Here is a 17649-nt window from a genome sequence, read left to right on the forward strand (position 1 = left end):
CCCAAGGGAATACCGGCTCAGAACAAACCTCAAGGTGATTTCTGCTTAGATAGGGAACTTGCTGCCAGACGGCAGGGTTCTGCTTCCACAGCGAGCGAAGCATGTGGGTCTGGGGGTAAGGAAGATGGGCTCAGCTGCTTTGACTGAAACCTAAAACCTCCACTGTCCCCTTCCTGTTGGTGAGTATCCAGGTGTCTGTTCAGTGTCTCTGCTGTCCAAACCCCCTCCTTAGAGAGGGTAGGTTTGCAGCAGGGAGACCTGTGATGGTTCAGTGCGACTGGAGTGCAGGACCCCAGGGGCAGTGTGGGGGAGAGGCAAGGCTGGAGAGAGAGGGCAAGGCCCCCTTTGGAAGGTCATGCTGGCTACATCAAAAAGTGGATTTTTATCATGAGGGAAATAGAAAGGCACTTGAAGTTTTAAGCAGAGGGAGTATAATGATTAGTTTTGTAATCATTCTTACCAATAGCTCAGTAGCTAACCAAAGGGTAACAGTTGGTCCTCACAACCATTTCCATCAGCACCACCAAGAAAATATATACTTCATTAGAAACATGTGCTTGTTATATAACCATAGCAGAAAAACAAGAATGATAATAGCTAATATTATTAAAGCTTCCTATGCGCCAGACACCGTTCTAGGTGATCTTTTAAAATGTGTTTAACTCAATCTTCACAAGAAGGAATGGAAATTTGAGGTCACACAATTAGTAAGTAGTGGTGCTGGGACTTGAACCTATTCAGGCTGGATCCAGAAGCCTGTGATTACAGTATTATACTGCCTCAGTGATCACCCTCGGCCTCGCTTTCAACTAGGTTATCTCCCCTAAGCCACACTCATGCAGAAATTCTGAGGTCACCACTGATTCTGGCAGTGTGAAGAATGGGTTGGAGAGGTCTAGACCAGAAGCAGGGCTGTCAGGAGAGCGTTGCAGTGATGCCGGTGAGACATGATGGTGACCAGGAACGGTGGAAATAGAAATGGAGGAATATGAGAGAAATTAAGGAGAACAGGATCTGGTAATTCAAGCAAATGACAAAATGCACATTGAATGCTGAGCACCAAGCCTAGTACATGCTTTTTTTGATATATCAAACTACTAGGATATTTTCATTATCACCAGTTGGGTTATTCTCCAGATTTAAGTCCTAGCTTTTGATAATAAGCTTGCAGCAAAAAGCCACAAGTAAATTTTTTATAGTAAAAAGTAACATATGAATAGCCCTTTATGGAATATGCAACAATCATTGTCAGTTTTGTTCTTAAAACAACTCATTTGTATTGGTTTGCTAGGGCTGCTGTAACAAAGTACCACAAACTGGGTAACAACAGAAAAAAATATCGCCTCACTATTTTGGAGACTAGCAGTCCAGGTGTCAGCAAGGTTAGTTCCTTCTGAGGGCTGTGAGGGAGAATCTGTTCCAGGCCTTTCCCCTAGCTTCTAGTAGTTTGCTGGCAATCGTTGGTGTTCCTTGGCTTATAGATCTCTGCTTTCATCTTCACATGGTGCTTTCCCTGCGAGCACAAATTTCCCCTTTTTTTAAGGGCACCAGTCACGTTGAATTAGGGGCCCACCCTACTCCAGTATGACTTCATCGTAACTAATCACATCTACAATGACTATTTCCAAATAAAGTCACATTCTGAGGTTCTGGGGCTTAGGACTTCAAAATACAAATTTGGAGGGGGACACACATCAACCTGTAACACTTACAGAAGGTAGAGCAGGAATTACTCTTATTCCCATTCTATGGATAAACGGAGTCTCAGAGAGATGAAGTAATTCACCCAAAAGGTGAGTGAGTTCCTGGGTCACAAAAGCAAGTCTGCTGTCAGCTCAGTAGTCAAAGAGAGCCAGATAGTATAATACCTCTTGCTATGAGTTTGTCCACCTGTTCTCACACACTTGGACCAGTAAGATCTGAGGCCACACCTGGGTGTGTAAAGAGAGGGGAAGTGGTCAGATGTGGCCTCTTCTTGGAATCAACTGCAGATACCCTATTATTAAAAGCTTCGTTTTGCTTATTCAGTTGCTGCCCCTATGGCTGTACCTCATGAGGGTTTATCCTCCAGGGTAACTGTTTACTCAGATTGTTTCTTGTAAGTCTGTTGTTTCTCTCTGGTGGGCCCATCCCTGAGCTGAGGAGAGCTGGGTACAATGAGCCTATTCAGGGCAGCAAGTAAAATGCCCCGTGCTTCCCTTTTCTCTCTATAGCATCATTCTTTGCCTCTCTGTGCCTTTCTTTTGTCGTGCCTATTTCGTAACATCAGCGTGGGTGTGGGGAGGGTATGAGTTGCCAGCAATGAACGTGTGGCCGAGGACACCTGCCTGATGACTTATGCACCAGAGCAGGCAGCCCTGAGCAAGCTTCCCAGGAACTGCTTTGCCCCCATGCCAGCTCTGACCTGCACCTTCTGTTCTGCCTGAGTCCCTCTCACCAGCTAAAGCCGGTATCCCCTCATGGGCCCCTCTGGGCAGAGAGGAGGGACAGACCACTTGTGAGCCCTCACCCCTGGGAGGCAGCATAGGAAGTAGGCAGGTGCAGATTCTGGAGACAGATTCTAATCCCAGCCCTACCACTTACCAACCGTGTGAATGTACGGAAGATGCTTGACCTCCCTGTGTCATTCCTCATCTGTAAAATGGACATAATATATTTGTTTACCTCATAAGATTATCACATGGATAAATGACATAATCCATAAACGGTGCCTAAAACAACATGTCTGCTATGTAATTCTAGCACTCAGTAAATGTAAGCAATACTTCCTTATTTGTTTATTTCCCAAATGTCATTTGTTAATCTGCTCATTGAAAACTGGCGAGATACATATCAAGAAGTCAGTGGTTGTTATGTCTGGATGGTGGAGTTACAGGTGACTTTATTGTCTTATTTTTGCTTATTTGTACTTTCTAAACTTTCTGTCTTACTTTTTTAATAAGAGGAAACAGACTCCTGTCGAGGATCTGCAGGGTGAAGTGGACTAAAGATGAGTGGGTACAAAGTGAAGACGTGACCGCTGTCCTTAGGAGTTTAAAGTCTATGGAAGGAGACAAAACAGATAGGTTAATGATGTAAGAGGGATGGGCAGTAATGCTCAGGGTGGGCTGGGGATGGAACTAGTCCCCCCTCAAGTGGCACCTGGCATTACAGAAATGCCATCGGGTTTTCCCCAGCAGTCTTTGTGTATGGTCTTCACTGACCTGGAAATAGGAACGATGGCACACACAGCCAGATAAAAGAGCCACTCCTTTAATCTATCCCAGCACCCCAGGCGGACAGGGATGGGATCGCTGAGATTCCTTTCTAAGGTACCTATTTCTAGGAAATAGCTTATGTTGAAGAAAACGTTGAGACTCTTTATGTAACACCTCTTGCAAATGACAGGTATGAGCCCAGGTTGCGAAGCAGCACGTCAAATGGAATGAAGAAGTAATTTCCTGTTTTCCTGTCTCTCCACAGCATTATTAGCACCATCATTATTCTGGCTGGAGCAACTGCACTTATCGGTTTTGGTATTTCAGGTATGTGATTTATTGCATTATCATCGATCCATTCACCCCTCGTCACTAAGTCCCTAATCATTCAGTGTGGTAGAATGGCAAGAGCACAGATCTTGGACCAAGAAAACTTCAGAGTAGAGAACTGGTTCTTCTACTCATTGACCGTGTTCTCTGCACTTTATTCATGTAACGCCCTGGACCTCAGTTTCCTCATGTATGGTGTGGAGGAAATAATGTCTACCTCACCAGGTAGTTGAGAGAATCAAGTGCAATGTCTGTCAGAGTGTTCTGTCTACCAGATAGTGCTGAAGGTATCACGCTGGGATCATAGGCAAAGTGCTGTGGCTGAGCCATTCTCTCTCAATGGCTGGCCTGAGTAGATGATTCCTTTGCAATGAAGCTTCAGCTGAAGTGTTAAAGGATATCAAGTCTTTGTACACAGGGTTCTTAATGAGAATCCTTATCCTGGTCATAACTGCCATTCCATGTAGGAAACAGAAGCCATTGCGGCATGGATGGCGAGTTTCTGAATGCAGCTAACTGATGTCAACTGCAGGAATCGTCTTCTCTTCTGTGGACACCATGTCTCAGAAGCATCTATTATGGATGCCAGATTAATTAAGACATTGAATGAGTTAGACCAGCAGCTGTCCTCTCTGAAGCAAGTCGTTTGCTTCATTTCCCTTAAAGTGCCTGACTCAGGACGACACATTTATTTTAACTTAGTCTGTGGCCAAAGCTTCATAACTTTAGTTTTTATAGTTCCAGCTGTCTTCTCTCTGTGTCACTCTCCTCCAGTGTGTGTGCTGCCACTAAATAGTAATCACAAGGCCTAAATGAAGAAAACTCGTTGTAGATATGTTTGCCTAGAAAAGACATAAGCATCCTTCTCCATTTTCTTTTATCAACAAAAATGTATATTTTGTCTTTCATCCATCTTTCTATTGGGTTATCTTTTTCTTTTTGATATGTGGGAACTCTTTATATATTCTGGGTGAAATTTGGTTATGTGTATTGCAAAATCTCCTCTACTCTGTCTTGATTTTTCACCTTCTTAATGATGGCTTTCAATGAGCAAAGTTCCTAATTTTAACATAGTCCAATTTATCAACCTCTTCCTTTATACCAGGAGTTTTTTGTAACCAGTTTGTTTAAGAAGTCTGCCCATCCCAAGGTCATAAACATTTTCTTCTAGGTTATCTTGTAGAAGCTTTAATGTTTAACCTCTCACATTTATATCTACAACTATCTAGAATAATTTTGTGCATGGGCAAAGATAGTGGCAAGATTGGTCAAAATACTATCCTTCCCCCACTTCTCACTAGTGCCATTTTTGTCATAAATCAAGTATCCAAATGCGAATGGATCTGTTTCTGAGCTCACTAGCCTGTTTCATTCTAATATTCTTTTATAATTTGTTTTTTCTTTATTTCATCTCTTCCTATTCCTAATCTTGGGCGCGCTCTCATATCTTTTTTTTTTCTCTCATATCTTAAAATAGGTTTACAGGTGTTAATTAGCTTTATAGTAGTTTTGAAGGACCCAGGTTTTGGTTTTCTTTTTACTTTCTCTGATTTTCTTATTTAATTAATTTTGGCTTTTATCTTTATTAATGTCCCTCTTTCCATTTTGTTTTGGTGTCTTTTCTTTCTTTTTTTAAAATATTTATTTAGGCTGCGCCGGGTCTTAGCTGCGGCACTCGGGATCCTTGTTGCAGCATGTCTAGCTGCGGCATGCAGGATCTTTAGTTGCAGTATGCGGACTTCTTAGTTGCGGCATGCATATGGGATCTAGTTCCCTGACCAGGGATCGAACCTGGGTCCCCTGCATTGGAAGCACGGAATCTTACCCACTGGATCACCAGCGAAGTCCCTTAATTTTTTTTTTTTTAAGTGATGATCCATTTAAATTCTTTTTTATTTTAAAAAAATTTTTATTGAAGTATAGTTGATTTACAATGTTGTACTAATTTCTGCTGTATAGCAAAGTGACTCTGTTATACACATATATACCTTCTTTTTTTTTTTTAATATTCTTTTCCATTATGGCTTAAACCAGGAGACTGGACAGAGTTCCCTGTGCTGTACAGTAGGACCTAGTTGTTGCTGTCTTTTAATTCTTTTTCTAATATCTTAAAATAAGCACCTCACAAAACAGTGCGTCCAGAAAGCCAATAAACAGCCCTTAGTAGATACCGCCATTTAGTTTTCCAAAGTGATTTACCAAGTCCCTCTTCACAGGAAGTGTATGAGGGACCCAGTGCTCCACGCCCTCACCGGCACTGGATCTTGTGGGACACTGTTGTGATTTTAACTTCTAAATATTTCCTGGTGACTGACAGACTGGGTGCGTTTTCATATGAGAAGCATAATGCTGAGCGACAGAGCCAGACACAAGACAGTACATTCTGTATAAAAACCAGGCAAATGAACCTCTGCTATTAGAAGGCAGAATAATGATTATTCTCCTGGGAAGAGTGAGAGAGCAGCCATCAGGAGGGGGCACGAGGGGACTTCTGGGGGATAGTAAAGTTCTAGTTCTCAGTGTGGGTGCTGGGTACATGGGGAGAAGTCGTGATAATTCTTCAAACTGCACAATTCTGTGTACACTTCATGTATGTATGTTATACTTCTATATCTTCTACAATATATATATAGAAATAAAATATTGACTAGTAAAGCAAATATTTTGGACTTTTAAAGATATCAATACATACGTTTTGGTAGCTTCCTCACTAATCCTTAACTCCTCTTCTTTAGTTATAACTTCAGCTTCCCTGTGACAGTCAACATTTTGCTACTCCTTAAGTGCTTTTTTTTTTTTTTTTTTTTTTGCAATACGCGGGCCTCTCACTGTTGTGGCCTCTCCCGTTGCGGAGCACAGGCTCCGGACGCGCAGGCTCAGCGGCCATGGCTCACGGGCCCAGCCGCTCCGCCGCATGTGGGATCTTCCCAGACCAGGGCACAAACCCATGTCCCCTACATCGGCAGGCGGACTCTCAACCAGTGCACCACCAGGGAAGCCCCTTAAGTGCTTTTTGAATAGACAAGTGGACGGAGGCATGGAGGGGTGAATAGATAAAAGTTACAGTTCACTCAGTTCAGCAGTGTACCACCAATAATATTAAAACCCTACCACCAATGAAAGACTTTCTGCCTTCTTTCTATTTCATAAGGTAAAAGCTGGCTATTCGGGATTAAGTGGGCTGTTTATTACTTTAACACTGTTTAGTTGGATTTTTCTAAATTGCCTCTATTAAAAGGACCATAACCCTTACCCGGGAGCATTATATTATCACACTTTAAGTAGATTAGATAAAATGTTAGCTGCGTTAATACACAAGACAGTGAAATTAAGCAAATAGCATTAGGTAGATAATGATGACGGTGATGGTGATATCTTTTGAATCCTTTTTGCGTTCACCTCACTGTGCTAAATAAGTTTGCATATATTATCTGATTTACCACTCACAACAAATAGGAGATAAATATTACTATGTCCTGATTAGAAAATTGCCTAAAGTTGCACACAGCGAGCAAGCAGGCACAGTTGTGTTTCAAGCCCTGGAAATTTGCTTCCAGAACCCACACTCCTTCCCATCACTCCATACCAGTGATAACATTCATGCAGAGATGTGGCAGAGAAGGGTGTTTTCTGGTATGCCTTGCAGGCAATATTCCTGAGAACACAGATTTTAAAGATGTAAAGATATTCCTAAACACAGAAAAGAATCTATTTCTTTGTAACTCTCCTGAGGCTGTGTATGTCACCTTCTCATAGCCATTCCACTCCTTACAAGCTCTAAATGTGGACCCCATAAAACATAAAATGCTTTTGAGGTAGGTTGTTTGGAAGAGAGGCTGAACAGCTCCCATTAGGCTGGCTTTAGGGCAGCCTTCGTGGATGACCCTTTGAGAAGGAGGGAGGTGCAGTGGAAAGGTCCCTGACTATAATTTGTCAGTCCCTGTGCTATCACTCACCCACTGGGTGACTTTGAACAGCTCTGTATAGTACAAACATTTAGGGATCACAGTTGTTCTAATCTCAGGTCTAACATTAACTGTGTGTCCCTTGGGATATGACTTAACTTCCCAGAACTTCACTGGTAAAATAAAGTCGTTGTGGGAATATTACACGAGAAAGTGTTTATAAAGTGCCAGACACATACGTGTGTAATAAATGGCTGCTATTATTGTTTTCATTGATACCATCAGTGCCATTAATAATAATTTGCTATTATTAATGCATTCACATAGCATCTCCTAAAACTTGTACTATTTCCTGGCCACACCCAGAAGCTCCTCTGAAGTTAGGGAAGCCAGGGCAGGAAGCCACAGGACACTGCCTCCTAATTATGCTCCATCTTTGGTCACTGGATAAAACAATCAGGCATGTGCTTATGGCACCGAAACAGGAGCACTGAAGTTGTTTGGAAAGAAATTGATACATATTTTGTCACTGTAGTCATCTGAGAAAATAGACAGATGTTGGCCTTTCTTACACTTGTTTTATGGTTTTTCATTGTTTTTTATTTTTACGTAAGGTGGGGATACTGTTTTAGTGAATAGGCTCTCTCTATATCTCAGTCTGGCCCTGGATATCAGCGAAATGTGGTGGAAGGAGTATAGGCTTAGGACAGACTCAGACAAGACTGAGTTTGATACTGGCTCCGCTACTTGCTAGATACGGGGCTTTAGGCAAGCCATTGAATCCCCCAGAGCCTCTTTATTCCTATTCATAAAATGGGTAGAACAGTAATTCCTACCTCTCAAGGTTGTTATCTGACTTAAAATGAGTCACTATAAGCATTTAGTAAAGTGTTTATTTCCTCCCTGTGCTCTGGCAACCCAGAATCGTAACTCCTATAAAGAATCCTTGCCTTGTGTTACCTATAACCCCACTTCCCAAGAGATTCCTGCTCCTACTGCAGAGGGCAATTGAATAGTGCCCACTCGTGTGAAAACAAAATGGTTCCAATTTCAGCTTGCTCCCGCCCTTTGACAGCTCCTCTTTTCCCATGCAGACCAGAGCTGTGATAGTAATCAGCCCTCATGAGCTAGAGAATTCATTTTCAGTAAGTGGCTGGGACTTCTAACTTTAAAGAGGTTTGATGGAATCTTAGAGACCAATGGAATTCTTGAAACCCGTGCCTGTTTAAAAAAATTCTCTATCAGTAGATAGCTCCTTCTAACCATCTCTTAAAGCCCTTTTACCCTCAACAAACCACACAAGAGCCCCTGGTGGTTAGGAGGTCTGGAGAGTCATATTAGGCCAAACTGTGGTTCCTAGAACATAGCTCCTTGAGCCAATATTTGTTTGCAAAATTGAAAACAGATTTCTTTTTGAGAGAAGCAATATTTATATACTGTTGCTTGCAAAGTAAATCTCATTTTATCACTTGTAACCATCATTTATTCACCTAACAAATAAGTATTTATTGATTGCTTTCTGGGTGCAAAGCAATGGCCAGGTCCTCATGGTTTCTTAGATTCTCACTGGCTTTTATTCCTCCTCCTGATTTGCTACAAGGAGGGGGGATTTAATCAACATTACACACATTCCATCTGCCATATCTTTAATGCAACCTTAAATGAGCTAGAGCCTGCGGTGGGTCCCTGGGGCACTCCACAGCTGCCTACTTTTAATAAGTTTTCTAAGAGATAGTTCAACAAATTCTCCACCTGTGGGCTCAAGGCCAACACATTAAAATTAATTCAGTAACATAATTACTCAACTAAGATATGTCATTACAATTTCATTCTCTCCATAAACTGTGCTAATCATGTATTTTTTCTAAAAAGTAATTTTTCAATTCAACTTTAATGGAACTTTATAAACTACAATCAAATTTACCCTTGCTCTAACATAGTTATGCTTGCTCTATGATTTTATTGAGAATCATGGTGTATTTTCATTGCTTTCTTTTTCACTGACTCACATTTCCCCAAAATTTAGATGGGATAATCTAGCCAAATGTTCCTTACTCCTACAATCATTTTGGATAGAATCATCTCAAACAGTGCTTTGATTTCTACTGATTTTCATTCTTTCATTCATTCATTCACTCAACAAATATTATTTTTCTCTGTAGAAACACAGCACTAGGCACTTGTCTTAGTTTGCTTAGGCTGCCATAACAAAATACCATACACTGGGTAGCTTAAACAATAGAAGTTTATTTTCTCACAATTCTAGCAGTTGAGAAGTCCCACTGCCACCCCCAACCCCAGGCTCCAGATGGCCCCATCTCTAAGGCTTCCATTAGCGGCCCTCCAGCCTGTTGAAATAGAGGCCCTTGACCTGCTGAAGCATAGAGCTGAATAGATCCATGGTCTGGTTCTGTTAAATCTACGAAGTCTGATAGCTTTCTTTCATTTTGTCTCATTTTTCTATTCCCTTTAGTTTTTCTGTACCAAGCTGGCAGTATATAATCCTATCTCTATTCCTGGCTTCTGTTGAGGTGGCTGTTAAAATCCTCATGAGTCATACCTATGATCTCCTTATTAAATGGTTGTTCACCCACACCCTGAGCGCTATCTTCAGAACAGTCTTCTCATTTTTTGCAATATGGATAGGCTGAGAACTTTCCAAATCTTCAAGTTATGGTTCCTTTTTGCTTAACAATTCCTTCTCCAATTCATCTCTCTCCTTTCTCATATTTTAGTATAAGCAGTCAGGAGTAACCAAGCCTCTCTTTCAACACTTTGCTTAGAAATCTCCTCAGCTAAATATCCAATTTTATCACTCACAAGTTTTACCTTTCACAAAACACTAGAACACAATTCAGCCAAGTTCTTATGCCATTTTCTAACAAGGATTGTTTCCTTCCAGTTTCCAATAACATGTTCCTTATTTCCCATCTGAGATCTCACCAGAATCGCCCTTAACATCCACATTTCTAGCACGCACCTCAAAACTCTTCCAGCCTCTACCCATTACCCAGTTCCAAAACTTCTTCCACATGCTTAGGTACTTATTACAGCAGTACCCCACTTCTTGGTACCAGAATTTATATGTCAGGTTCTCCAGAGAAACAGAACCAATAGGGTGGAGGTATAGGGAGAAAGGGAGTGAGAGGCAGAGAGAGGGGGAGATTTAGAAAGAATTGACTCACATGATTATGGACTCTGAGAAGTCCTAAGATCTGCAGGCAGCAAGCTGGAGACCCAGACAGTTTAGTTCCAGTCTGAGTCCAAAGGCTTGAGAACCAGGAGAGCCAATGGCTAGTTCCAGCCCCAAAGCTGGCAGGCTTAAGATCCAAAGAGAGACAGTGTTTCTGTTCAAGTCTGAAGGCAGGGAAAGACTTGTGTCCCAGCTCAAAGGCAGCACCAGTTCCCTCTTGCTCAGCCTTTTTGTTCTATTTAGGTCTTTAATTGATTGGATGAGGCCCACCCACATTAAGGAGGGTGATCTTCTTTACTGATTCAAATATTAATCTCCTTCAGAGACACACCCAGAACATCTGACCAAATATCTGGGCACTCTGGGGCCCAGTCAAGCTGACGCATAAAATTAACCATCAAAGCGTTATCGGACTTACAAATATGATTAAGACATTTTTTTCCCTTGAAGAGCTTACAAATTAGTGCCAGAGACAGACTAGAGACAAGGTAGAGGGAGACAGATGCTATAATAAAGGCAAAGAAACGTGTTGAGGAAGAGGAGACAGATGATCTTTTAATTTTGGTTTGGCATATCAAAAGGGGGTTTAATGCGAGTCCTGCCATCTGAATAGCCTTGAATATAAGTAGAATTTGGATAACTGGTGATAAAGGAGAGGAGGGAACTATAAATTGTAGGTGCACAATGCACAGTGTGTGAAGGTGCATAGTATAATTATAACCAGTACTAGCCTGCAATGGCTTGGATATCAATCTGTCAAGTAAAAACAATTAAAAAGCAAATTAAATCTTTAAAGCAGTGTTCAAAAAAATGCCAAGGCAGGGGATGGGGTGTGTTGCATTCATATTACACAGCTAAACTTCATACTACCTTCTTTCATAATTTTTCTCCCAAATCTCCCACATGAATGACCATGCGTGGCAGCTACTCCAAAGCCTCTCTTCTCCTACACTCTAAAACCTCCAAAACATCCTCCCAACCCAGCCTATGCACAGGTTTTTGTTTCCTCTGCCTCGTTTTTACTGGTACTTTTTCTTCCATCAGTAACTCTCTGTTCTTTATAATATAAATTCATCTAGCTTGCTTCTCCAGTTCTGTCCCTAATCCATTACCTTCATCTACTTTATAAAAGCATAGGAGCTAATAAGACAATTCCAACCCCTTAAGGGCTGGGAGACAGAAGATGCCAAAGATATCCCCTATGTTCATAATGTTTACCTCTTACATTTGAAAAATAGCAAGTGTGCTTTGCTTATGTATTTTTTCATTGAAAGCAGCAAATCAATAAATCACTCGGGGGCTTCCCTGGTGGCGCAGTGGTTGAGAGTCTGCCTGCCGATGCAGGGGACGCGGGTTCATGCCCCGGTCTGGGAGGATCCCACATGCCGCGGAGCGGCTGGGCCCATGAGCCATGGCCGCTGAGCCTGCGCGTCCGGACCCTGTGCTCCGCAACGGGAGAGGCCACAACAGTGAGAGGCCCGCGTACCGCAAAAAAAAAATAAATAAAATAAAATAAATAAATAAATAAATAAATAAATCACTTGATATGCAAAGACTACAATATAGACTTTGAAAGGATGTAGTGGGAAGTCTGGCTGGAAAGGGCTAATATCTATGGGCATTTCCTATGTGGCATGCAATATTTAACTTTGAAGGCCATGCTGTTAGTCTGAAGTTTATTCCACAGCCCTTGGGAGCAATGGAAGATTAGCGATTAGGAAACTGACATGTTCAGATTGTACTTTAAGGTCTACCTGTAAGATTAATGCATGTAAAATGGGGTAGATGGAGGCAAAGATGAGAGGCAGGAACACCAATAAGGAATCTGAGAAGTCCAGTTGAGAATTGCCCAGCATCCATCATGTTGGACTTTCTTGGCTATAAGAAAGAGAGGTCTGTGCAGACCATTATAAATATAAGGTGTTTGTTTAAAGGATACCCAGTGGGACAGGAACTAGACCGGAAAACCCTCAGGATCTAAGGCAGCTCTGGTGACGGGGGACTCTCTTCACCTTTTCCTCTCATGGTCTCTCCCCCACACTTCCTTGGGTCTGTTCCACTATCTTCTTGGGCTCAAAGACCCATCCTCTCCTTACCTTCATATCCAAGCCACAGAAGGAGGCTCTCAAGAAGATTCAGTTAATTAAAGCACCCCTGTAGGCATCCCCAGTCAGCAGCCTCCAGTACAGAGAGGAGAGCTGGTCAATCCTTTACAGAGTGGGCTGTCAGCTGGGCAAGTGGGGAAGAGGCAGTGGATGTGGCTGTCACCATAATTAATACTTGTACTTGTTATATGTTTGGAGAGAAGGGTGTGACTTCTATCTTAGGCCAAAAATCAATTTAATTAAGTATCATTCTTCATTATGCCATAGCTAGCACTCTGACCTTGACCAAATCACTTCTATTCTCTATGCCTTCGTTTCTTCATCATTCAAGTGGAGATAAAAGTAACAACACTTAGAATTTAGCATTCTTCAGAATTATTAGCCATATTTAGTTAACGTGAGGTTTCACGTCTGTGCCACTTCTGGTTAACTGAGAATAACAATACCTTATATGTGTAATTACAGTTTGCAAATCAAGTTCACATCCATTTGATTTGATCCTCACAAGAGCACTTTACGGTAGGTAAGACAGATATCATTACCTCCATTTTTCTGAGATCCAGAGATGTAGTCAAGGTCACGTAGCTCTTAAGTGACAAAACCAGGATCTGAATTCCCATCTTCAAAACCCAAGTCCAATACGTTCTCCTCTTATTTGGTCTCAAGATTTCAGTTGCTTGGTCTCAAAAAGTGTAGCTTTGGGGCTTCCCTGGTGGCGCAGTGGTTGAGAGTCCGCCTGCCGATGCAGGGGACATGGGTTCATGCCCCGATCCGGGAAGATCCCACATGCCGTGGAGCAGCTGGGCCCGTGAGCCATGGCCTCTGAGCCTGCGCATCCGGAGCCTGTGCTCCGCAGCGGGAGAGGCCACAGCAGTGAGAGGCCCGTGTACCGCAAAAAAAAAAAGTGTAGCTTTTTTATCTGCTGTTAGCAGATCTGCTGTAGGTATCAAAACTGTCGTCGTAATACTCTTTCTATTCTTATGTCTTCTTTTTTCATGCCTCTCCTGTTTTGTATATTTCTAATTTATTACAGAAGTCCCTGTTTGGCTTTTTAGTAATGAAGGATTTGGTTGTAGATGTTCCAAAGCTTCCCTTGGCATTGACCCTTGTTTCCTGAATTGTAGGAAGACACTCCATCACAATTCACTACTCTCACCTCAGCTGGGAACACCGGGGAGGATGGAATCCTGAGCTGCACTTTTGAACCCGACATCAAACTTTCTGATATCGTGATACAGTGGCTGAAGGAAGGTGTAATGGGCTTGGCCCATGAGTTCAAAGAAGGCAAAGATGACCTGTCGGACCAGCATGAAATGTTCAGAGGTCGGACAGCAGTGTTTGCTGATCAAGTAATAGTTGGCAATGCCTCTCTGAGGCTGAAAAATGTGCAACTCACAGATGCTGGTACCTATAAGTGTTACATCATCACTTCTAAAGGCAAGGGGAATGCTAACCTCGAGTATAAAACTGGAGGTAAGTTACTTTTGAAGAGAGGGAAAGAAGGTGCCAGAAGATATTTGAGACTAGAGAGTGTGAATTGCTGATGAAATGTCATATTATGCTCACGAGTGACTAATATCAAAGACCATCCGAATTCTGCTAGCAGCCATCCTTGCTGTCCAAGACCCACACCAGCTCCGGAAGTAACCCACTATAATATTAGGTCTTAAAATCTTTTGCTCAGGACTCTAGCCTCTTCTGAATTTTCTCATATATTCCCTGAAATATTTTGCCAGAATATGTTTTCTCCGTCAGTAGCTCTCTGTTCTTTCCCTTTGGTCTTGCTAGTGAGAGAAAGACTATAATCTGGTCTGAGGCTTTTCTGTGCTAGGTAGGCCCTAGCCCAAGTCTGAAATCAGTATCTCCAGGGACTCACGACAGTGGAACCCATTATAGGAGAAGTTCAAAGGTAAATGACCAAAACAATATTGGCCTATAAACTCACTAATCCTCCTCCAATGAAATCCATGCTTTCTTACCAACTAAATTTAACATATTTTCTGAATTTATGTACAAGGGACTGAGATATTGGAAGGAGTAAAAAGGCGATTAAGAAAACAAAGATAATTGTCCTTCCTTCTGTAGAGCTGAGAGTGTAGAGCTTATAGAGTTGAGGGTCAGGGCAGAGATGAGAAACATATGTAAATAAGAAAAACATGTAGATAAGAAACGTATCTACAATAATTAGTAAAGTGTATTAATGCTTTAAGAGAAAATATAAATAGAGTGATTTGGGGATTCAGAGGAAGAAAGAGATCATATCCAAATGCATAGGGAGGAAAGGGACAGGAAGGCCCCCATAGAGAGAATTTGACATTTGGGAGGAGCCTTGAAGGATAGGCAGAAAGTATCCTGAGGCATCCCAGGCTAAGCTAGCCTGCACAGATCTTTCTTGGACCTTTCATAATATGTGTATGTAGTGGTTTGAAGCATAGATCTAGTCAGACCTAGGCACATACAGTGGCCTGGGCAAGGCAACCTCACTGAGCCTCAGCTTCTTTATCTTAAAATAGGGGTTAATAAAGTCAGGTCAAAGGGACACTGGGGCCAACTGAAAGGGCTTCCAATGGCAAAGCTGGAACCATTTGAGCAACAAAATAAACAATATAGTATTAAATTATAACTAAGCATAAAATAAATACACGAGTCCATACTTATATGAGGGAGATGAAACAAGTCTTCTTTATAGATGAATTCCAAATAATGTATTTAGATCTCTCCCCCTGCAGGAAGCGGAGCTTAGAACTTCCCCCTCCCCGACCACCGCACTTAGGGTGTGTTAGACTTAGTGAAGTCCAGCTTCCAAAGAAACCTGGCAAACACAGACTCAGCCAGGTGATCAAAGTTAACATCCCCATGATAAATCGTGTTAAGAGCATGCACTCTCTGATGTGACATGATGAGAAGGGCACTTTTACTTCTATAGTTTTCCTCTCCAAAACCCATAACCTCATTCTAATCTTGAGAAAAACATCAAATTACAATAGAGGGGCATTCTACAAAATACCTGGCCAGTACTCCTCAAAACTGTCCAGATCATGCAAAACATGGGAAGACTGAAAAACTGTCACAGACCAGAGGAATCTAAAAAGACATGACAAATAAGTGCAATGTGGTATTCTGGATGGGATCCTGGGATATAAAATGGACGTTAGTGGAAAAACTGGTAAAATCCAAATAAAAGCTGGTTTAGTTAATAGTAATATACGAATGATAGTTTCTCAGTTTTGACAAATGCATCATGGTTATTTAAGATGTTAATGTTAGGGGAAACTGGGTGAGAAGTATACAAGAACTCTCTGTACTAATCTTTGCAACCTTTCTGTAAATCTAAAGTTATTCTAAAATTAAAAGCTTATTTTGTTAAATGGGCACAATAATAGATATCCCTAGGACTGTTGTGAGGAACAAAAAAAAATGTCTGGAATTTGGTCCCTAGCACAGAGCACACCCTCAATACACGGTGGTTCATTGTCACGTGCACTCAGGTTCCCACATCATCTCCCAGGAGCTTGTGCCCTGCCTGCTCCAAGTATGTGCTCCAAGTACGTCTCTCCTGCTAGGCAGCAGGCTCTTGAAGGGCATGGCAAAGGCTTTCCTTCCACCTCTCACTCCACACTAGCACAGTCCTGGGCAAAGGAAGATGCTAAATAAATTAATGATTTGTATCTTGCCCTTTTGGCATAATAAACATTTTACAGGCCGAAGTCCAGGCCTTAACATTTTCTATAAGTGTCTCTCTGCCTAGATAGAGGAGGAAGTTAGTCTTAAATTCAAAATGTACTTGCCTCTCCAGTGAGGAGAATTATCTTAAAAGAAAACAAATGCCTGTCTTTATTCATGGATACCAGGGCTGGGCAGTCTCTACCCAAGCAAACTTCAGATCCCCATGATGACAAGGCCTGTGTATGGAATTTCTGTGGGTAGGTGAATGCTGTTTGTTTCTTCCTTCTCCCTCCCCACGCTTTTACCCTCCAGGCAGAAAAATTACATAAAATTCAGGAGGCTTCATAGGTGCCTAGGAAAATAAATACCCAGTTTCCCTAATTGATAATTTTTTTGTGTGATCACTGGAACTTCTTTTACTTGGAGAAATTTATTTGTTGTAACAAGTATACCTAGAACTTAGGTCCTTGGAGTTTGTGATATTGTCCAAAGTGTTGTGATGTATAGCAATACTATGAGCAAATCATTTTTTGCATCTACAATACAATGGGTCATACATAGACAGCCCACTGGGAAAGTACTGAGTCACTTCAATGTGTTTTTAAGACCTAGCACTTCAAAGGCTATATTGTCTTATCCGTCTGACCTTGACCCCTGCCCCTTTTTGACCTTCAACCCTGCAGCCTTCAGCATCCCAGAAGTGAACGTGGACTGTAACGCCACCTCAGAGAGCTTACGATGTGAGGCTCCCTGATGGTTTCCCCAGCCAACAGTGGTCTGGGCATCCCAAGTTGACCAGGGAGCCAACTTCTCAGAAGTCTCCGACACCAGCTTTGAGCTGAACTCTAAGAATGTGACCATGAAGGTTGTATCTGTACTCTACAGTGTCACGATCAACAACACATACTCCTGTATGATTGAAAACAACATTGCCAAAGCCACAGGGGATATCAAAGTGACAGGTGAGTTCCTTTACACGTTTGGTATGGGTTTATTGGGGTTATAATCTAGTGTAAACTAAAATCTAATTTCTTTAACAGATATATTACGTACCAGGGCATAGAAAGTTTCACAGAGATCTCGATCACAATTCCAGTTGGGATTGCATTATGTAAGAAGAAAACTAATACAAAACAATATTTTATGGCATACAGGTCAAAGGTGGCAATGAGTTTTCATCTTGTATACCTTCTTACTGTCTGGAGGGCAGTGTTTAGGATTCTGAGGCCCTAACTCAGAAGGATTGGTTTGGT

At 41.8% G+C, this 17649-nt stretch overlaps 1 protein-coding gene across 1 annotated transcript in view; it reads left to right on the forward strand.

The window, feature by feature from the left end:
- Positions 1 to 17649, forward strand: part of VTCN1 (V-set domain containing T cell activation inhibitor 1) — a 66570-nt gene that overhangs the window by 39658 nt on the left and 9263 nt on the right. Inside the window, 4 exon segments of the mRNA XM_089917155.1 lie at positions 3463 to 3524; positions 13855 to 13874; positions 13876 to 14203; positions 17080 to 17358. Of these exon segments, the coding sequence (XP_089773281.1) occupies positions 3463 to 3524; positions 13855 to 13874; positions 13876 to 14203; positions 17080 to 17358 (689 nt within the window).

Source organism: Delphinapterus leucas, chromosome 1 (assembly GCF_059928025.1).
Source record: "Delphinapterus leucas isolate spDelLeu-1000000601 "Yukka" chromosome 1, BTC_Dleu_Yukka2, whole genome shotgun sequence".
Classification (NCBI taxonomy): domain Eukaryota; kingdom Metazoa; phylum Chordata; class Mammalia; order Artiodactyla; family Monodontidae; genus Delphinapterus; species Delphinapterus leucas.